Genomic DNA, 22,577 nt, shown 5'->3' on the forward strand with positions numbered 1-22,577 from the left:
TGTGGGCCCGTGGACTCCGTGCGCAGGTGTGTGATACCTCGCGTGAGCTCGGGATCGTCCCCTTTGGAGGCTGACTGTGTGACCTGGGCATGGCTCCTGCATGGAGTCTACCAGTCTGTGAAGTGGAAACAGGAGGACTGCCTGCCAGGCCCCGTCAGAGTGAATGGGCTCAGGAGGAATGGGGGCAGAAGTATTTAGAAAAGTCTGAAGCCCTGTGGGACCCTTGGCGAATCCTCAGGACGAGAAGCCTGGGGATGGCAGCGGCGGTGGGACTAGGAATGAGGTGGTTGAAGCATCAGGACTCCTAGCAGCTGCCGGTGTCTGCTGGGGACCAGGCAGGAGAGCCTTGCTCCTCAGGATTTCTTACCTGTGAGCAAACAGACTTACGCCGTTCTTCTGACCAAGGTCCTGTCATCTCAGGAGTGGCCAAGCAGAGACTGGAACTCCCTCTGGTCTGGCTTACTCCTTCTGGCCTCCAGGGGCCCTGGCCACCTGGACAGTGGTGTTACGCTCCCCCTATCCCCGTGACTGTTGACATCAAAGAACTGTCTTTCTGTATTCCCAGCTCCCAGCACGTGGAAGACTGGAAACAAATAAATGTAACAAGGGTAGCAACAAGATACATTTGCCTTCAAATGTTCCTAAACCCTGTTAACTCTCTTGAGCGTTTTGGCATGCCTTTGTAAAGGGCTTTTAGAGACCTGGCAGTTCCCTTTCATTAATCTTCGACTCCATCTCACCAAGTCCTTAAGCCCTGGCTGACTAGGCTCCATAAAAATAACATTTTATCTTGGTGTCTAGAGACGCCGGGCTACTGTACCTTATATAACCCAGGAATGGCCCCTTGGCTTAAAATCTTTCAGGCAGAGGATTTTAAAGCTGGAAGGAGCCTTTGGAGGGCCCTGAGCTGGAAAATGGTGAGGGAAAGACTGAAGAATGGAATAGCAGCTTCCCAGGTCACTTGCCTGGTTTAGGGGCAGATGAGATAATGCTTTTCAAGTGGGCGGGTGGGGGGGGCGCTGGAGGGTATTTTTCTGAGCTTCCTTGAGATAAAATTATGGCGAAGGCTGCTGGTGGTGAGGATTGGGTTTCTCTGGCCGGGCTGCCCCTGGCTGCAGACTCCTTGGCAGGAGCCAAGCTGGCAGGAAGGTCCCGTTGGGAGAGGTTGACTTCTTGGCTGGGATGAGTTGCGATTAGCACATCCCCAACCTTTCAAAGTGACTTTAGCTGTTTTCTTTGCTGAAGGCTTCTGCTACTTTTGGCTGTAAAGGGGTGGGGGCTGGAGCCCAGGATGGAAATATCAGGGACGGACACCCAGATGGGCGTGTCTGTGCCCTGAGGGCAAATACTAGCACAGTATTTTTGTAAAGTTTATGCAACTTGATTCATGTCACTGTAGAGTAAATTTATTCCATCCTGTTTTCCAGTCCGTTGGGGGCCTCATGGAACTATCTAGAGGGAGAATGGTAAGAGATTGGTAGCTTAGTTTTAGGTGGAAACAGCTCAATATAGAACATTCTACCGTCTGTGTTTTGAGCTTTATGTATTGCTTTTTGTCCATTCATATTCTTTTATCCCCTGTTTCAGTGTTGGGTCATTCTGGTTGTTTTCAAGAATGAGGTATCCATTTAGAATTCTTTCCCATGAGAGGTCTGTGTAAGGAATTCAGTTTTGTTTTTGTTTTTGTTTTTAAGATTTTATTTGTTTATTTGGCAGAGAGAGGGAGAGAGCCCAAGCCGGGGGAGCGGCAGGCAGAGGGAGAAGGAGAAGCAGGCTCCCCACTGAGCAGAGAGCCTAATGCAGGACTCAATCCCAGGGTCCTGGGACCATGACCTGAGCTGAAAGCAGACGTTTAACCAGCTGAGCCACCCAGGCACCCCAGGAATCCCATTTTTAAGGTGCTGCTTTGAGTGGGCTTACATGTACAGAAGCTTAACCTTGGCATTGTTGAAACTGAAGTCCTAATAGAACCTTGGTCTTGGAAGCTCAGAGTGCACCCATCCCACCGCCTTCAGTGCCAGCCTGCCCTCTGCAACCTTCTCACCAGAGAAGGTCTTACCCAGCTTCTCTGCTTGCACTTTTAGTGGGGACATCTCCCTCTCTCCTGACCGTCCCTTCCATCTTTGTGCAGCCTTGACTGTTCAAAAGCTCTTCCTTCTGTTGAAGGGACATCTGTTTCTTTCATCTTCTACCCATGAAACCCCTGGGGTTTAAATAAACCAGGTTAAAGTTAGCAATAATAAGTACCATTGATTGGACCCAGCTAGGTACTAGTTAATTTGCACATATATTCAGTGCTTAAAACCTTGGAAAGCAAAGAACGTCTCCCCCTTTTACAGGTAGGGAAAACGGGTGAGTGGTTTCTAAGTTCACGCAGCTACTAAGTGGTTGAGCTGGGGTTCCAGCCCAAGTCTGATTCCAGCCCAAGTTACTGACCTTCCCACTGCCTCCCACTATATCCTGTGTGACAGCCACTTGGATTTTTGAACCTCATCTTCCTTCCCTGAGATTTCTCTGGGATACCACTTATTCCTTAGACACTCCTGCTAAAATCCCTTTCTTTGCAGTTCTTAAAATGTGTTTCCCTTCCTGGCTTTTACAAATGCACTGTGGTGTTGGAAGCCGTTCTACCTAGTAGACTGTCTTAATCCTGCGAGATTCCCCAGGAGACCTGGGTGAGCTGGTCCCACTGCCCACCACACTCAAGTTGGGAGCCTTCCTCCCGTTCCTCTCGTGTCCTGGGTGTTCATCTGCCTTAGAAGCTGAAACTCCAGGTGCCTTCATCTCCCCTCCTCACCCCTCCAACCTGGCCTGGCCCAGAGCAGGTGCCCAGTAAATGAATATTGAGAAATGGTCCAGAACTCCTTGGCCAGAGTAGTAATAAGGGCTAAAAGTAATTATAAACAAGATCAAGGGTCTGTGAATGTCTAGTCCTAGTCCAGTGTGGGACTTCAACCAGCTGTTGGAAGGATGTAAGGACACCTTGTCTGGTGGGGTGTCCTAGAAGTCCTTTTCCTCAGTATGGTTTGGGTCAGTCCCTTTAAGGGCTGGCGTGTATCCCCCATCTTTCTTCCAGGAGGCAGGCTTGCTGGCTTCTGAAGTTTCTGGGTTCTCCAAGGTGGCATTCTCATGGGAGAAGTTCACCAGACTCTGTTCAGAGCTCCCTTGCAGGGCGAGCACATCCCGGCCTTCTCATTTCTCCGCAGCCCACACTATGTAGGTGCCAGACACATCCACACGCGTGCTGAAAACAGCCCTGGGAGGGCTGAGTCCTGGGCAGTTGGGGATGGGGGTGCACTTTAACACTGCACCATGATAACCTTCCCTAAACATTAAAAAATAAACAAACAAAACCCCTAAAAAATCTCACTTAAAAAAAAAAACCTCCTAAAGGGACACATGTCTTGCTTGCTCCATAGAACATGCCACTCTTAATCTCAGGGTCATGAGTTCGAGCCCCGCGCTGGGAGTAGAGTATACTTTTAGAAAATCTCACGAAGATGGTGTTAAAAGCCAGAAGAATAGTCACCGCTAGGGGAAGTCACATTTGGAAGAGGGCATGGGGGGGGGGGGCATGCCAGGCTTCTTGAGAGCTGTGCAGTTAGGATTTGTGTGTTTTCCCCCCACTCTGTGATCCTTCAAGAGGCCGAGGGAGGCTGTCATGACTTTATTGAGTAGACTCACACGCCTAACAAGAGCTTTCTCATCCTTTGGGAACAGACCGTGTTGAGTTCCTTAGCGTCTCGGCGCTACCCTGGAAACTTCGCCCGCCCCGTGGAACAGAAGAGGTTGGCTTCTCTTGGTAGCATTACATCTCTCCCAAAGCTGCCTGCAGCTCCCACGGAGCTCTTTTTCTTGCCCTTCAGGGAGCTTAAAACTACTCCCTTGTTATCCTCTTAGTATCAAGTATAACCCTCTTATTTTGTTAGTTTTGCAAGTGTCATGGTGTTGAACTTATAAATAAACCCCGACGCTGTATTAAGAGAACTATTTGGCATTTTGAAGTTGTACGAGAGGAAGGGTGCTAATTACTGGTCTCTGTTTGAATACAACTAATCCTGCAAATTACTACACTCTGCTTCCCGGGGGGCTCCGGCTGGGAGATCCACTCTCCAGACTTTCTACAGGGTCTACGGAACAAATGATTTGATCCATAGACTGTACTTCTGGAGTGTGAGGATTAATAGTCGCAAGATCATTTGAGTATCGAGCTGTGCTGTTGAAGGGCCTTGGATGAGCATTTTTCCCTATGTGGTGGCAGATAATGTGAAATGTGAGAGTTAAGAACTTTCATAAATGTGTTCACAGAAGCGTTTTAAAAATTTATTTATTTATTTATTTGACAGAGAGAGAGAGAGAGAGAGAAATCACAAGTAGGCAGAGAGGCAGGCAGAGGGAGAGGGGGAAGGAGGCTCCCCACTGTACAGAGAGCCTGATGCCATACGGAGCTTGATCCCAGGACCCTGAAACCATGACCCAAGCCGAAGGCAGAGGCTTGACTCACTGAGCCACCCAGGCGCCCCGAAGCATTTTGTTTTTTATAAATATGGTGTTACTCATATGTGCATGCGCAAAATTAAAAATAAGTCTTGTGCACCAATACTTTCCATTGTCGGCTGTGATTATTATTTTCAGTAGCAGGCTTTAAGCTTTACGCCTGGGTGGCTCAATTGGTTAAGCAGCTGCCTTCAGCTCAGGTCATGATCTCAGTGTCCTGGGATCGAGTCCCACATTGGGCTTCTTGCTCAGCAGGGAGCCTGCTTCTCCCTCTGCCTCTGCCTGCCATTCTGTCTGCCTGTGCTCGCTCTCTCCCCCTCTCTCTGATAAATAAATAAAAAAATCTTAAAAAAAAAAATGCTATTGAAAAGTTAATTTGTCCTGAGCCTCTATGCCGAAGAATTAGTGCGCTGGCTGTAACATTGAATTAGCAATGTGAAAATGCCATCCTTAATAGATTTTTTCTAATTTAGTGATATTCATAGCGATTGTTTACATTATAAACTAGTTTTTAAAAGAAGTCTGTGTATTTATCTTCTTATTGTTACGGAGTGTTGTACTTTGGATATTTAAAAAGCCAAGTAAGGAGAGGGGGGTGGGGAGGTAATTGCCAGAAAGCAGTGTTGATAAATTTATGGAAATTAGCCATGAGGAAAATTAAGTTTCGTGTACCAGCTGTAATTTTGCCAAGTGCACATAATTTAAAATTAATAAAGTGACGAACACCTGGGTGGCTCAAGTTGGTTAAATGTCCCACTCTTGTTTCGGCTCAAGTCACGATCTCAGGGTCCTGAGATCGAGCCCCACATTGGGCTCTATGCTGGGCGTGAAGATGGGGTATTGGATCCAAATACCTGCTTCAGCTTCTCCCTCTCTCTCTGCCCCCACCCCTTGCACACAAGCATGTTCTCTCAAAAAAAAAAAAAAAAAAAGTATATATGGCAGTGTTTTTTTAAGGTATATGGGTGTTTTCAAAAGGAACTAAAATCACTAATGGGTGGGGCTGAGTTTCATTAATAACATTGGCAAAACCTAATAAATCACAAAATGCGTGCATCTCTTTTCCCTTTGTTTCTTTCCTTCCTTCCCACAATAGTGGACTGTCCCTATTTTCTGAGGAAGTGCATTACAGAAGACACTGCTGTCTTTTCTATAACTTGGCTGTTAGGAATTGTTAAGAGTTACTATCTGGGAAAGATGTGAACTAATTCGAGCAAAGAAGCCAAGACATCTGGTTACATAATATCAACTGCTAGAATCCATTTTGAACTAACATTATTTATGTGTTGCTTTCTTCCTCTGTCTGACAACAGTGCTAATCCCAGCACTGACGTATAGACTGGAAAGTCTGTGTTACTTCAACCAGTGTCTTGCAAAGGGCTTCCCCAGACTGAGTAAGGGGACAGCTGCTAAGCTGCAGAAACTCCTTTTAGCTCTGGGAAGTGATTTGTAATGTAGAAAAACTGACCTAGGGTACCAGCCTAACCAGGCTCCTGGCTGTGGACACAGATGGTCAAACCAAAAGGATCCCTGGGTTGATCTGGTTGAGTATTTTTCACTGCAAGATGATCAGATCTGCTGGATTTAGGTCCCCAAGGGATGCTTACTGAAAATGCAACTTTTGTCTGACCATGAAAGCAAGGCAAGTTCCTGGTTTAGATCCTGGATCAGGAGGAAATACATAAAGGACATCACTAGAATAACTTGAATATCTTTATAAAAGACATCATTAGAATAATTTGCATATCTTTAATATGGGCTGTGTATTACATAAGTGCTTTATCAATGTTAAATTGTCTCGGTGCAGTCATTGTACTGTGGTGTGAAAGGTCCTTGTTCTTGAGAGACATGCTAAAATATTCAGAGGTAAAGGGGCATGATATCTGCACCTTCCAAGTGTTCAGTAAAAAGCATGAGGAGTGCATGTGTGTGCTCAGGAGAGAAAGCGTATGTGGCAAAATGCCAATTAAATCCAGGCCGATGAGGGTGCATGGGAGTTCTCTTTTTCTTGTAGTTTTCCTATAAGTTGGAAAAAATTAACTTTTAAAATGCAGTTTTCCCCGTCCTTACCAAACCATAATTTCTGTAGGTGGTGCCCAAGAATCTATTTTAACAAGTTCCCCAGATGATTAAATCAAGCACATTAAAGTTTTATTTAAGTCTTTGGTTTAAAAAGTCTCGTTCTATTCACTATTTCTTTCTTAGCAGCTTAATTACTAAGCATACACTCTTACAGTTTGAGCTGATCTTAATCTAGTGCTTAAGACACAAATCCCCGTCCAGATGTTTATAAATCTTTAGAAGGGAACATGCCCCTCAGAGGGGTTTAAGGAACACTTAAGCCTGACCATAAAGCAGACCAGAGCTAGAGGTTATCCTATGAGACGCAGTCAGCCGTCGGACTTTCTCCTATCCGTATGCAGTGAAGATGTGAGTGATGTGTGTTTGTCCCCCGGAGACTTGGTTAAACCATAAATGCAGCCCAACGGCTGCGGTATTTACAGTGAAAAGGAGGAGAAAGCAATATTGGTATTTGATGAGTCATCTCTCTAGCCTGGCTGATTATACATGAGTGTTTATGACTTTTCCCAGCTAGGGACGTTCCTCTCTAGCTGATCAGACATCTGTTGGGGCTTATAAATATCCTCCCCACGCCCCAAAAGAACCTCTCCTGAGTTCGCTAGGGAAGAAGAGTTGGAGGAAAAGGAGAGCGTTGGAATACAAGAAAGGCCTTCTAATATCGTGAGAGATTTTTTTGAACTTGAACTGGAATGGGAAGAAGGGAGGGTGGCGGTGCTGTTTGCCCTCCCGGAAGGAAGTAGGAGGTGATAGGGTGGGTGGTGGTGTTATTTCCTCTGGTGGCCACTAGGTGGTAGCATCGGCCTAGGTCAGCCTGATGATTATTCGGGTTGATTGCTGTTCTGAGCCTGCTGTGGTTCATTTTTAGGGTTTATTAGGTGTTGATAAATCAGGATTGCTTTTTTTTTTTTTTTTTTTTTTTTAAACTGAAACTTGTGCTCTTGAGTTAGAGGTCTAAATTGTTATTTTTGAAAAAAGGGTATAAAATAACCTTAACCCTTTCTTTTAAAATGACCAAAGTGGAATTGAGTTGCTTTTTGACTTTGTCTAATGGAGAAGAGTACAATGCTCTCCTTCCTTTCTGTCTGTGGTTCATGCGCTTGTGAAAGAACAGAGTTCCCCAGGTCTGCATGTAGACTCTTGGGAAATAAAGCATCACCTCTTCCCCTGTCCCAAGCTCCAGGGCAGATGGGGAGCCGGAAAGGGATAGTGGTTGAAGCCTTGTTACCCAGCCCTATGCATGAGGGCTCTGGTGTCCCACGTGCCCTCAATGGCCACACCCCAGGCAGTGTGCTCCTGCTCCCAGGACCCGAGTTTGTAGAACAGCTCATAGATATATCACACATCTATGGTCCCTTTTAACCTTACAAGCTGTCTTTATTAAAAACTGAAGAAACAATATTTGTATATCTGTAAGATACTTGAAGTCAGGATTACCTACAAAATCCAGAATTTAGTGGACCCCTGGTGGATTAGAAGCTTAACGTTATTAATAAAATGCTTTTTTAAAAAAAAGATTCTATTTATTTATTTGACAGACGGAGATCACAAGTAGGCAGAGAAGCAGGCAGAGAGAGAGGAGGAAGCAGGCTCCCTGCTGAGCAGAGAGCCCGATGCGGGGCTCGATCCCAGGACCCTGGGATCATGACCCGAGCCAAAGGCAGAGGCTTTAACCCACTGAGCCACCCAGGTGCCCCTAATAAAATGCCTTTAACTGTGTCCCTGCTACGTGTCTCACATTGTCTACACACTTCACATGTGCTAATCCTAGTTGTCGTGGGACGCACTGGGCCCCTACTGGGCACCAAGTGAAATGTGGCCTTTATGTCTGGCAAGGACAGGCTGGTAAGAACTACAGTTGTAGTCGAACCTCTGTTGTGCAGAGTAGATAGTGGAGTCATTAGCTGATTGATTTTGGTTTTGAAAAGGAAGAACAAGCTTGGCTTCCATGTTATGAAACGCGTCCGCTGCAGCCGTAATCACTTGTGGTTGGGGAGGCTGGGGTGTTCCTGCTTGGGTTGTGGCTTTGTTTAAATGAAGAGGCTTATAAAGGAAGCCCTCGAAAGCCCAAGTTCCCCACTGGCTGGGGCTCAGGAAATGGGACAGTTACTCCGCATCCATTGTCCTGACCCGATTGTTTAAGATAGAATTTCAAGACAATAAGAAAACACATGGTTCAATGACATGGTCATTCAGGGTGAGGCTTGCTCTTATCAAGGCTTGCTTCAGGAGCCACCGTGGGAAGAACAGTTCCACAACTTTCATGAAATTCCTCCTGATGACATTGTCCTTAGGTTTCAAACCCTTGTATATAGCAGAGATGTATGTGCGGAGGAAAACAGGTCTCTTTGTCAGCTGGCTGCACGTTGGTGCTGGGAGGCTCCATTCATCACGGTCAAGTTAATAAGTCCCACTGCTACCCACGCTTGGGCCAGCTGCGCAGAGCTGCTCCGGCAAGGGGCCGCGTGCAGATCAGTTCACGGTCCTTTCATGCGGCAACTCTTGTCTGAAATCAGCTTTGGCTTTTTCCATCCAGAGTCATGGCGTGATGAGCTCTTAGTTTTGGCAGTTCTGAGGGACAGCCCTATTCCAGGGGTGCGGCCTCAGTGGGTTGGGTTCCGTGGGACCTATATTCTGAGTGTGACATGCAGAGCACATCCTGAGGTTCCCCGAGAACCCATCCTCCGGCCACTGACAGCCTGGCCCTTCCTTTGCCGGCTTCCCGAAGGGAAAGTCGTTCTGTGCCGCACCCCAGGACGCTGACTCACCATCTACGGGTGTGGCTAGGACAGGCCCGCACCTCCCACTAAGAGCCACACAGAGTGATTCTGTCGTATCTTAATAAAAAAAAAAAAAAAAAATTATGACCCACCTGAAATTCTTAGACAAAGATTAAACAGTAAGTCTGACATTTTAAACGCAATGTGGTTTAAGTACTAAGGAACACGTTTGTTGTCTTTTGATAACTTTTGGCATTCCTCAGAAAACGCATCTCTGCCTCTGATGACATTTTGGTTGGAAAGGGCAAGGTGGAGGCGGTGAGGTGGGTGAGGTTGTGGAAGGGACAGAACTGAATTTTCTTCCGCTGCTGCTGGTCCCAGGGATCTGTGGTATTCATATTTGAGATTTCCCTGCCCCTGACTGTGGGAGGCTAGAGGTGTGTCTGGAGCTCCCTCGGGAGGATGAGGGGCCAAGTGCACCCTTGCGTCCAGGAGCCTCCCCCTCCTTTGTGGTTGAGCTTCCTAAGGCTGGGCTGGGCCTGTCTGGTTCCCTGAGGCTTGTTTCTCAAGCTCCAGTCGGCTCTGTCCTCACCCCTTCCTTGCTGCCCATTCCCAAATCTGGATCTCTGGCCCCGTCTGACATGGGGTGCTGCTTTTCCAGTTATCTGGGACTTGTTCCTCTACGCGTGGACCCTGGGTCAGAGGCTCCGTCCCGTGCAGACCACAGGGCCTCACTCAGCCCCGCTGGAATCCTGGAACCCAGAGCTGGGTGTTGGGAGATGCAGTGAGCAAAACCAGATGTGGTTCCTAGCCCTGTGAAGCTTAGCTTGTCGCAGGAGCCGATATTAGCTACGTCATCAGCTGTAACTGTGGAATTACAATGAGCATTGTACAGGACCGCTTATAAGTTAAGGACACCAGGGAAGGTGTCCTTTGTTGAGGAAGTGACGCCTGTGCTCGGTCCTGAGTCCTGAATAGGAGCAGAAAGAACTTCCTGGGCAGAAGGAATAGCATGTGCAAAGGCCCAGCACATCCCAGAAAGTTTACAGAGAGTTAATAAAAAAGAACATTAAATCGCACTTGATTCATTCGTCTTTATCTGTTCTTCCATCCAGCCTCATCAGCCTCATCAGATTTACACCTTGTCCGTTCCCGAGGCTGAGGAGCTGGCACAGACCTTGAGCTTTTCTGCCTGCACGCCGCGACCCTGGGCTCGCCTGCACATTTGCTCTCTTTTGGTCTACTGTTCCACAGTACGGTCTCTAGGAAAACCTCTTTCCTCACTGCTCCCTGAACACACCGTGGTCAGATTTTAAACCAACCCCCTCTTCATACACGTGTTATTTTAAGTGAACTTGATATTGAAAAACAGAGAGAAGTACACAAGTTAAGTACAGAGCTTGACGAAGCTTCACCAAGTAAATACACTGGTATCAGCATTACCCAGATCAATAGATGGAGTGTTATAAGCATTCCAGAAGACTCCTGTCTCTGTCTCTGTCTCTGTCTCTGTCTCTCTCTCTCTCTCTCACACACACACACCCATCACTTCACCTAGCAGTAACCACGCTTCTGTCCTCTATTAACACTGATCCGTTTTGCCCGTTTCTGAACTTTACGTAAACGGGTTTGTGCTGTTGGTCACCCGTTGTGTCCGGCTGCTTTTGCTGAACACAACGTTAGAAGGACTTCGTTCGTGTTTTGCCTAATGGTGGTTCATTTATTTCCTTTGCCATATGGTCAGTGTGGTGGGACTCTACCGTAATTTCCCCATTCCACTGATGGGCGCTGGAGTGTTTTCCAGTTTGGAACTGTTATAAAAAATTCTCTCTAGGTCTTTTAGTGGATGAGTCTACACGCTTCTCTTGGGAATATGCCTAAGAGTGGAATTATGTCACAGAGTATACTTTTGTTCATTTCTAGTAAATATTGCCAAATAGTTTTCCAAAACAGTTGTACTAGGTTTTATTCGTACCAGCAGTGCCTGAAAGTTCCAGTTGCTGCACATTGTGGCCAACACTTGGTTTTGTCAGGTTTCCCTGTGGCCACTCTGGGGGGCCTGTGGTACTATTACCTTGTGGTTTTAATTTTCATTTCTTTGACAACTAATGCCGTTCCCATTTTCTACCAGATGACTTGTTTTTTCTCATGTTGATTTGTAGGAGCCCTTGATGTATCTTTTATATACACATATCGCAAGTATCTCCATGAGTTATCTTTAAATGGTGTCTTTTTTTTTTTGAAGTTTGATAGAAGTTTATTTAATAAAATAATGGTTAAACTTTAGACGTATTCCAGTAAGAGTCAAGAAGAAGACAAATATTTTTTACATTAATTTCTATTAAATGTTGTAATCGATTTTTGAAACAACAAAATAAGTGATTAAAAAACAGTTGACCCTTGAACAACATGGGGGTTAGGGGCACCGACCCCTTGCAATCATAAATCCATATATAACCATATAAATGGTGTCTTTTAATGAATAGAAGTTAAATGGTGTCTTTTAATGAATAGAAGTTACTTAATGTACCTTCTTTTACCAATACGCATCTTCATATTTTAGATCATTTTTATACCACATTTAGTTCCTTTAAAAAATGAAAAAAAGGAGTAGAATATACAAATACATATTTGTTAAGAAACGTAAAAAATTAAAAGCCTGGGAAATATAAATTAGATTTAGGCCAGGGAGATAAGACACACAAATAACCCATATCATTCTATTCATGGGTAACAGATGAGTAACAAATTTTGCTTAGAGACACTTAGAAGTAGAAACTCAAACGGAAACATGGTGTGTTCTCTGGTCCTCGTTTCTGTGAGTTCTTCAGTGTGTGAGGGTTAAAGCAGACAAGGGGTGGGTGGACTGTGAGGAAGTCCCATGTAACAGGTCATTTGCATGTCGGAGAGCTGACAGGCATAACTTCTGTTACAGGTTGTTCAGCGATAGTTATGACCTCCCGGTTACGTGCGTTGGGTGGAAGAATTAATAATATACGCACCTCGGAATTACCCAAGGAGAAAACTCGGTCCGAAGTCGTCTGCAGCATCCGCTTTCTCGATGGCTCGGTACAGACCTTCAAAGCTAATGTAAGTTCTCCAAATTCAATTTTTTTCTGAATTCACGACACTGAGAAGTCATTATTCTTCGTTTTATAAACCAAGACATGAAAACTATTTTAAAATGAAAGGTTGCGGGGCGCCCGGATGGCTCAGTGGGTTAAGCGTCCGACTCTTGGGCTCAGGTCACAGGTCATGATCTCAAGGTCCTGGGCTCGAGCCCCGTGAGGGACTCCGCACTCAGCGCAGAGTTTGTTTGTCCCTGTCCCTCTGCTTCTCCCTCTTCTCGTGTTCTCTCTCTCTCTCTCTCATAAATAAATGAAATCTTAAAAAAGTAAAATGAAATGAAAGCGTGAGATCTCAGATTTTCTATGTTGAGACTGGGCTGGAAATAACCCTATAAACTCGGCTCACGTTCTTGTTCACCTAGAGAGTCTTTCCCCCTCTTCTTGGTGACCTGAACTGAGAGACTTTTGATGTTGCTTCTTCTGTGACGTCTTTGTCAACTTCCCGAATTAATTCTCCCATGATGGTGCGCTGTAGGCTTTCTGAGAGCCCGTGCCACACTGCGCCGATGGTAGTTACAATTCCTAGGTTATATGTTCTTTAATGAGGCCTGTGGCCGGCGCTTATGACATGTATGAGGGGATGGGTCAAGTCTGGAGGGTGTTGAGACGGTTCCGCTCATAGATCGCAGGGCTCAGGGAGAGCCCGGCGTCTCCCGCCTCAAGCCCAAGATAGAGGCAGGCCTGGAAACGCGGCCTCCATCTTGGGCCAGCAGTGAGATGCCTGACCCGGAGCCGTCCGTGCTGCCCTGCCCTCCCCACCCTACCCCAGTCACTGCTCAGGCCAGGTCAGCTGCCGGCATCTGCCTCAGCCTGGAGAGTCCAGTGTGCAAGGAAAGAGGAGAAGAAGACTGGGTACAGGAAGCAACTGGGGGTAATAGAAGGTCACAGGACTGGAAAGGGTGACACCAACTGGCCTCTGGGTCTTCCGCCCCACCCCTAAGTTCGCCTCCCACTGACCCCAGCTCACTGTGGACCGTGACGGCCGAGAAGACAGGAGGAGAGGGTGGTGTGCATGAAGTCACCGCATGGTGGGTGCTTGGAAAAGGCCGCAGGGGTCTCCTCCAGAGACTGTCAACTACGGTGTGTGTCTGGCTCTCTTGTTGATTTGGGGGCTGTTCCTTTGCTGCTTATCTTCTTCCTGACAAGAACATGAATGTTTCCCCCAGCGAATGTTTGCTGAGCACCTACTATGTGCTGGGCTTCATGCTGGGTGTAATGAATATAGCAGTGAACAAAATAGCAAGGGATCTGGCCTTTCAAGGCTTGTATCCTAGTGTGAAGAAATAGACCATAAAGAAGTGTATACGTTGTCAAGTGGTATGTGCTTAGAGGAACAATAAAGTAGGTTGGGGAGGGTAGAGAGGGTTAGAGCAGGGCAGGGGCAGGGTCGTCATTCCTACAGAAGTGATCAGGGAAGATCTCATCTAAAGGAAGTGAGAGAGGGGCACCTGGGTGGCTCCGTCAGTTAAGCGGCTGCCTTCGGCTCAGGTCGTGATCTCAGAGTCCTGGGATTGAGCCCCACATTGGGCTCCCTGTCCAGTGGGAAGCCTGCTTCTCTCTCTTCCTTTGCCTACTGCTCTGCATACTTGTGTTCTCTATCTCTCTGTCAGATAAATAAATAAAAATCTTAAAAAAAAAAATGAAGTGAGAGAAAGAACCATGTGATTTTTTGGAGGGGAAGCACATTCCAGGTAAAAAACAGCAGTGCAAAGGTCCTGAGGCAGGCTCCCAATCAGTGTAGTTGCAGGACAGTATGGATACTAGTGCGTCTGGAATAGAATGAGCAAGGGGAACAGTAGCAAGAGCCGTCAGAGGTCATTGGTATCAAGGTGATCAGAGGGACTGTGGAGAGCCTGTGAGTCATCCTGAGGGCACTGAGTGCTGGCTTTATTCTGAGAGAGGCAGAGAGCTTTGGTAGGACTGGGCAGAGACCTTTTATGATCTGACTCAAGTATCTGGATGCTCTGTCAGTAGTAGACTGTGGAGGGCCAGGGACAAGAGACTATTCGAATAGTCCAGAGGAGAAGAGGAGGTTGGACAGTGTGGTAGTATGTGAAGGGAGCTAAGAGTAAACCAAATCTGAAACTGCTTTTGAAGGCGGAGCCTGTGGGGTTTGCTGATAGATGGAATCTGGGATGTGAAAGAGGCCGCACGGTGGCTCTCAAGGTTGTTGGCCAGGGCAGCCGGCGCGATGGGGCTGCAGCGGATGGAGATGGGAAGGGCTGGAAGCAGGGCAGGTCTGGGGTTTTGTCGGGGACACCCTGAGTCTGAGGTGCCTGGTACTCATCCACATAGAGTCGGGGATCGCTGTACAGATGAGGAGGTTCAAGGAAGGGTCGGGGCCGGGGCCGGGGCCGGGATACAGGCGGGGGGCTTACTAGGGTGGAGGTGGTATTTTAACCGACAAAACTGGGGGACATCTCCTGAGAAGCGAGGCCACAGAAGGTCCGAACATGGTTCCCTATGAAAAGGTCTGAGAGAGCAGGATCAGGCGCTCCAGGAGATAGGGACAGACTCTCCCGGGAGGGAGGAGAATCCCAGGGAAGAACTTGGTGAGGAAGAGGGATGAGCCCCGTAAACGGCGATAAGGAAAGCGCCTGCTCAGAATGATGACCCTAGAGCACGGCCCGGCATTCAGCGGGTGGCCTGTCATTCCTGGTCACGAACGCCATTGTTCATGTGTTGCTTCCCCAAGCCGCCTGCAGTCGGGTCAAAGCTGACTCGCTTGAACTTGAATCTGAGGGTCTGGTGGCAGCGTAAGTCCCATTCGCTTTAGAGTTTCTCCTTGGAGGGGTCTCTGGCACCACCACCTCGTGGGCTGGAGCGGGCCTCATCAGGAAGCTGGCCTGGACATCAGCTCTTCTTAGCTTGGCCCAGGGAGCAAGCCGGTTGGGGACGGTGACCTGGTGCAGCCGAGATGACCTCCCGTTGACTTCCCGTCAGGTGGGAACTGGGCTGAGAGGCTGTGTCCTTTACTATATTTCAGTTCCTTTTGGGAACTGGGAAAGTTGAGCAGAATATACTAGAATGGGCAAATAACACCCTACGGGGGAGACGCAGCACACTGGGGACGTGCAGGCTGTGGCAGCCAGCGGCCCGGAGTCAGGCAAGGGGGCAGGCAGACTATCCATCACAGCTGACAGCGTGTTGCGTCGAACTCCCAGGACCTCTGCTTGCTGGCGGCCAAAGGGATGCTGGTGAGGACCTCACAAGTTGCCACAGGGATTAGGGAGCGTATGTAAAAGTGCACATCATATCGGATCTGGCTTGGTGTGGATGTTCAATAGTCATTTACCTTTTAAGTATCAAATCCTGTAGAAATTTTAATAAGGAGAACCGGTTGTTCTTTGATGCACCAGGAGAGTATCTCCCCACTTGGAATATGCAGACCGAGCCATCTTCTCCACACTGTAAGGTTCCCCTGAGAAGGAAGCTATCCTGGGTAGAGGAAGTAGCAGGTGCAGGGCCCTAGGGTGGGCAGGGGGTTGTGTTCAGGAAATGGGTGTGTTTCCTGTTCCCACACTTAGGACCAAATAACACGAGATCCCACCAAAGAGGAGGCTGCAGGAGGAGGCCTGACAGCTCCCTAATTCGTCCGTGTGGCCTATTTCCAGGTACTTATCTGCTCTCAAGCACTCAAAAAAGGAGCTGTCTTTTGCTTGTTCTGTATAGTCTATTTCTGAGTCTTATTGTCCTTAAGTCAAATGGTTTGCTTCAAAGGATGCCTGAGAAGTCAGCCTGATAAAGGAGAGTTTGCGAGTTCCAGGAGGCACCGTGCTGTCTCTCTCCTTTGTGTCTTTGTGCCAGGCCATCTGCTTAAAATGCCTTTTCTTAATTTCTCCTGGAGGGGAGCAGTGACACTCAGCCCTGACGCCCTCCCAGACCAGGTCTGGAGCTGCTTCCGCTTGTCCCCAGGTTGAATTACCACCTGTGTTGTCCTCTGTGCACTTATCATGCCTTGAGTGTCCCAGCATTTGACACACCACATTCTGGCCACTGTTTCCATGCCTGGACTCTCTGGGCCACGTCCTGTGGTTCTGTCCCCATGCCCAGCACTGTGCCTGCTCCGTAAAGCTCTGGATGTGAAGTGTGGTTGAATGTCTCCACTGGCTTCTCACTCCAGGTGGCGGGGAGCAGAGAGACAGCTAATCCCCCTGGGTGTCACATACCCAGTCACTTTGAGGGTGTTTAGGATGGCATTTTCGTGTTCTTAGCCATCTTCCTTCACACCGTTAGAGTTTGTTCCCTGTACACACTTCCATGGCTCCCAAGGAGCCAAGAAACTGACGTGGGATTAGCATTTTGCTGTGGATAATCTGTGGGTAGGTCACGGAGAGTTTACTCTCATGGTGGTGTTTCCATTTTCCAATTCAGATATCACTTGGGAATTCCAGCTAAGGGGAAGCAAGAAGTCTTAGAAAATGAATCTCTGCCATCTTAAGTCATATGTATATGGTTTTTCTTCACCCTACTTCCCATATGTACCATGTGACAACATGTCATGTTGACATGACGTCTATTAAAGCATTTTTTACCGTGAGGTCAGAGTGTACATAAAATCTCTAAACGCTTTAACTCCTTTTTTGCCCACAATGAAGACTTCTTTTTAAAGATTTATTTACTGGGCACCTGGGTGGCTCAGTGGGTTAAGCCTCTGCCTTCAGCTCAGATCATGATCCGAGGGTCCTGGGATCGAGCTCCACATGGAGCTCTCTGCTCAGCAGGGAGCCTACTTACCCCCCTCTCTCTGCCTGCCTGTGATCTCTCTCTGCCAAATAAATAAATAAAATCTTTTTTAAAAAAATAAAGATTTACTTACTTATTAGAGAGAGCATGCGCATGTGTGGGTGAGCAGGGGGAGAGGCAGAGAATCCTCAAGCAGACTTCCCACTGAGTGTGGAGCCTGACGCGGGGCTCAGTCCCAGGACCCTGAGATCAACATGAGCCAAAAACGAGAATTGGCTGCCTAACCGACTGAGCCACACAGGTGCCCCTGCAATAAAGACGTTTAACCATCCGTTCTTGATTCATTTTAAAAATTTGGCCACTAGACGCTTTTTTTTTTTTTTTCCTTCCCTAGAAACAAGATACTGGTCAAGTTCTTCTGGATATGGCCTACAACCACCTGGGTGTGACGGAAAGGGAGTATTTTGGTTTGCAGCATGGCGATGACTCCATAGACTCTCTTGTGAGTGCCGTTCCTGTAGACTGTCTTGTGAGTGCCGTCCCTTTAAGACTTGCCGGACTCCTGCATGGTCTGGTTTTATAGCGTGTGTTTTCTTACCCGACAGAGATGGCTGGAATCAAGCAAACCCATCAGGAAGCAGTTAAAAGGTGAGTGTGACCTTCCCATTTCGGTTGAACGTGGGGTGTTAGTGTATCACAGCCCATTTCTCTCCTCCAAGCCTCAGTGTGCTTGTAACATCTGGGACCTGGATTCCCGGGGGCCCAGGCGATGTGAGTGAGCCCACTTCTCCCTGAGCACAGCTTCCACATCAGCCCTCACAGCTGGGAGCGGGAACGGGAAAGGTCAAAGAAGGCAGCCAGGCGCCGAGGAACCTACTCTCTTCTAACAAGGGAAGGAGGATGGCCTTGCTTTGCCCAGTGAGAGAGCCAGTGTGGGAAAGACACACGTGCATGCGCACGCGCGCGCGCGCACACACACACACACACACACACACACACACACTCACTCACACATGCTCACCCTCCCTCCCCCTGGAGCCTAAGACCTAGGTAGGGAATATCACAGACGGAGTACACTGCTCCCCAGCCATGAGTGGGCCCCAGTGCTGTCCTGTAACTCCCAGTTAGGAGGGGCTTCACAGCATGGCATGCACCCCGGCCCCCGGTATGTTCCCAGCCTGGTTTTCTAGCATCGCACTCTGTTCCCCTTTATGCACCTTCTGCCCCAGACAAACCTGACTGACCTGAAAGGCTGCAACGTTCCTCTGTGCCTTCTCTCAGTCTGTTCCTTTTGTTTGGAATGCTTTTCCCTCTTCCTTATATCCAAATCTTGCTGTTCTTCTAAGCCACTCAGACTCTTGCCTCTGCTATTAGAAGCCATGCCTCCCCCCACCCTCCCTTACGTTTGTCGTAACTCCTTCATCTCTTAGTTGCCTGCCTTAGTCTTCCTTGGAAACTGTAGGCTCCTTCGGGGAATGGTGCTTGCCACATTTTCTCTGCATCCCTCACCGTGCACCCCGTCCACGGGAGGTGACCGGTGAAGGGTAAGCGGCAGGTAGATCTCATGCAAGCGGACACACACATGTGCCACCTCCCCACACCCGCCCCAGCACCCCAGTGGGAAGGAGTAGAGACAGGAACCATGGCCGTGATCCCACTGATGCTCTCACCTGGGGCCTGGGCCTCCAAGCCCTTACCTCCCTCAGCTTTCAGAACTCCCTCCCCGTGGGGAGCCGCTGAACCACTGTGCAGATAACTACTGGCCCCCATTTGAATTCTCAGAGCGTTGAGTCCGTAGGCACATGAAGAGGTGTTGTTATTCATTCTCTCACTAACTCCCACACTCAGGAGATGTGTCCGGAGCTCAGATTTTGGCAGCGCACTGAACTGGGCTTTGGGAATCTGGTCCAAATCTCATTTGCCGTCGAGGAGCGGACAGCCAAGTGTGGAGATGTAGGCAAGAAGAGTGACGGTTCTAGGACAGTTCAGAGCACTTGATAGGATGCTCTGGGCGTACAGAGGCATCCCGAGATACACACTGACAAGGTCCCGTGAGGAGGGGAGCTGAAGGCAGTGGGAAGACTGAGCTATCCCCTGAGGTGCAGGTGGTCAGACTGTACCACGTTACAGCGCCACCCGCTGGTACCCAGGCCCACACCCAGAGGCACACTCACAGGTGCACACACACCATTCCTACCTTTGACCCAAGCCAGAGAGATACTGACAGAAGGTACCCCAGAGAGGCAAGGTGAGGTGGGCAGATCCGTCACAGATCAGTGAGAGAAGCAGGGTGGAGAAGGCTTGAGTTTCAGAAACAGCATAGTGCTGAGCACTTAGACGGGGCCAGCAAACCTTGACTGAGTAACGGAGAGGGGAGAGGCTGACCTGAAGAGGAGCGCGAACTCTTAGGCACACAACCTGATCTGCTCCTGCTGCCATATCCAGCGAAAGAAATGGGCTAATTTTCTCCCTACAAGCCAGTTGACTCTTGGTATTGTTGCATAAAGCCATATTTGAGTATGTTAATTGTGTAATATTTGCTAATATGTTCATCACTTTGGGAGTTCACTTTGCATTAAAAGCATGAACTGTTACCAAAATGGTTGCTCTGTGGCATAGCAGGATCAAAATCCTCAGTACTTGAGTTCTGGTTTTCTCATCTGCTCGGTGGCAGAAGGCAAGACTCTGTGCCTGTTGGCTTATCTGTACAACAGTGCCACCAAGAGCAGCCTGACCTACTCAGAGTCATGGCGATGTTTAAGTTGAAGAACCCATATGAAAGTGTTATGGCAGTGTTTAATTTCAAGAACGTACGTGAAAATGGAAAAAGTATAAAATGGCTATCTGTGTGACATTATTTCGTTATGAATGTTGTATGATCTGTTGATTTAAGGATTTTTAAAAATTCCTAATACCTGTGACGGAGTGCATTGTTTGAACACAGCCCTAAGTTAAACCTATAGTACAGAGGGGATAGAGTACCTCATTCTATGCTCGTGTTGCAAAATAGTTGACTATTTGCAGACTTGGGAGATTTCTAAACAATTATCTTGTGCACTCCTTTTTTGAAATTAGCCCTTTAATTGATGAAAAAAGCTGTGGTCTAGTGGGGGGAAAAAAAATGCATCACTAATGGAAGAGTAGCCTCTTACCTGCATTGACTTTTTTAAAGAGAAAACTTAAATTTGTTTTTGAAAAATGTTATAGGAGGTTTCCCCTGTACTCTGCATTTTCGAGTAAGATTTTTTATACCTGATCCCAACACACTACAGGAAGAGCAAACCAGGTAATAACTTTTTTTTTTTTTTTAAGTTTCCTTTGTAGTATATAAAAATGAGTAACCGCTAAAAATATACTCTTTATCTTATCTCTGTGGCTGTACATTTCCTTTGGGTATAACCACACCAGTGGTTATGAAACAAGTAAAAATCAGAGGGGTACAGATTGAAATTTTCATCAGTAATGAGTTCTCTGTCTGGGGCCTACTGACTTCCTCATTTGGTGCCATTTGGAGTTCACTGCCTTGGACCTCCACCCACCTCCCCCACCTCCCCAACCCCTCCTGCCCATTGAGCCTGCAGGGGGCGGAGGGGGAGGGGGGGCATGAGGGGGCGGTTTGGAAGACCAGTTTGCTGAGACAGCGTCAGTTTGCTGAGACAGCGTCCATCTGTTGTCTACACATCAAATAACACGGTATCTCTGTGAGGCTAGAACGGAGGCTCTTCGGGATAAAAAGAACGTTCTGAACTGAGCATTCTCTCCCAAATCCCCAGTTGGTAGAAATAAAAAGGAATGCAAGCTGAGGCAGCATCTCTCCTGGGTGAATCAGTCGGTAGAGGCCAAATGTGAGCCAGATAAGGGAAGGAGAGCCGAGATAGGACTGTTTACCCCTCAGGGCTTGGCGAGGGGCCTGACCCTTGTTTTGTACTAGCACGTGGGTTTTCTGGGTGGGGAACACGGGTTTGGAATGGAAGAGGCCTGCGCGGGAGGGTTGTTGCTGTTTGAGTAGTGACCCTGCCTCCACTTCCACTCCCCCATAGCAACGTTGAGCCCTTTTATTCATAATATGTTTATTTTTCATAGGGAGGGAAACTTGCAGAGGTTTTTGTCTCTACCAGAAAAAAAAAAAAAAAAACAAACAAACACAAAAAAACAACTTAATGGATGTTCAGGAATATTGACTCCTATTCTGTGTTCATTGTACCCAGAGACCCTCACCAAGAAGGTGACATTAACTCAGACATTGAGTATTGTGTTTTGTTTTGTTTTGTTTTTGAAGGTAATCACATGATGATGTTTTAACTTTTAGGATGTTTGAAGACTAAATATTAGTCTGTTATTCTGTTTTGCTTTCTTTGTGCACCTCTGCCCTCCACAATAACAGACATCGGGAGAGTTGACTGTGTTTACTGTTCAGTTGAATTTTAAGCCAGAGTAAGAGATGTCTGGTGGGGCTCATTGGGTCACTGTGGGATGTTCACGTGGTGCTTTGAGTTTTCCCCATAATGGTTCTTCATGCTGGTGGACTGAGGGGTTAGTGCAACAGCTCAACTCCTGAGCCCGGGGACACAGAGGGGCAACATAGCTATAGGAACAGGTGTTTGAGATCACCTTACCAAGGTTCCACAAGGCCATTATTAAATACCAAGTTCTGTTGAAGGGATGCTTTGAAAATGTTATGATGGGTTATAAGTGTGTGTGTGTGTGTGTGTACACGTGTGTGGTTTTAACCCATGAATTTTAAAATCACAACCACAGAGCAAATATGCGTTTTGCTTCACAGGGCAGTCCGGAGGGACATCAGGGAAGCAGTGTTTAATAAACCAAGAGCAAGGGCAGATCCCTCTCATGCTCTCTGTTCTCTCTCTCTCTCTTTTTTTTTTTTTTTTTAAGATTTTATTTCTTTATTTCACAGACAAGAGATCACAAGGAGGCAGAGAGACAGACAGAGAGAGAGGAAGGGAAGCAGGCTCCCCGCCAATCAGAGAGCCCGATGTAGGGCTCGATCCCAGGACCCTGGGATCATGATCGGAGCCGAAGGCAGAGGCTTTAACCCATTGAGCCACCCAGGCGCCCCAAGCTCTCTGTTCTTTTAAAATGCCAGTCATTACCCATTAAACATATGAGCAACTGATAGGTTTCAACACCAAGTGTGAACTGCCCTGCCTAAGCTAGTAATTATCACCTGTGGTTCTGTCTGCCCCTTGTGATGCTGGAGCTCCAGGGGTATGGTGGCCAGCGGGTATGGTGGAGTGCAGGGATGGCTCGGGCTGGCCTACCCCAAGAGTCCCTTTCCAGGTCATCAGGCATCCACTTCCATACCCCACTGGAGAGAAGCTCACCATCTCTGGATGCCGACAGAATCCCTTTGCTTAGCCTTCCTGTCATTTGAGGGACATCTGAGGAAATGTAGGACGTTGGGGACGGAGGGAGGACTAGGGAGAAAACAGGCTGCTTTGAGATCTGT

The 22,577-nt window shown here is 47.7% G+C and overlaps 1 protein-coding gene across 4 annotated transcripts in view; it reads left to right on the top strand.

The window, feature by feature from the left end:
* The window catches only part of PTPN3 (protein tyrosine phosphatase non-receptor type 3), a 111,213-nt gene that overhangs the window by 19,556 nt on the left and 69,080 nt on the right, over positions 1–22,577 (top strand). For 3 of the 4 annotated variants that reach the window (XM_059143169.1, XM_059143168.1, XM_059143171.1), the window contains exons 2-5: positions 12,232–12,386; positions 17,505–17,612; positions 17,716–17,758; positions 20,318–20,396. In XM_059143169.1, coding sequence (XP_058999152.1) covers positions 12,249–12,386; positions 17,505–17,612; positions 17,716–17,758; positions 20,318–20,396 — 368 coding nt within the window. In that variant the 5' untranslated portion in view covers positions 12,232–12,248. Of the gene's footprint in view, positions 1–12,231; positions 12,387–17,504; positions 17,613–17,715; positions 17,759–20,317; positions 20,397–22,577 lie in introns of those variants that run through there. The other variant, XM_059143172.1, reaches the window with a different exon arrangement.

Source organism: Mustela lutreola, chromosome 12 (genome assembly GCF_030435805.1).
Source record: "Mustela lutreola isolate mMusLut2 chromosome 12, mMusLut2.pri, whole genome shotgun sequence".
NCBI lineage: Eukaryota > Metazoa > Chordata > Mammalia > Carnivora > Mustelidae > Mustela > Mustela lutreola.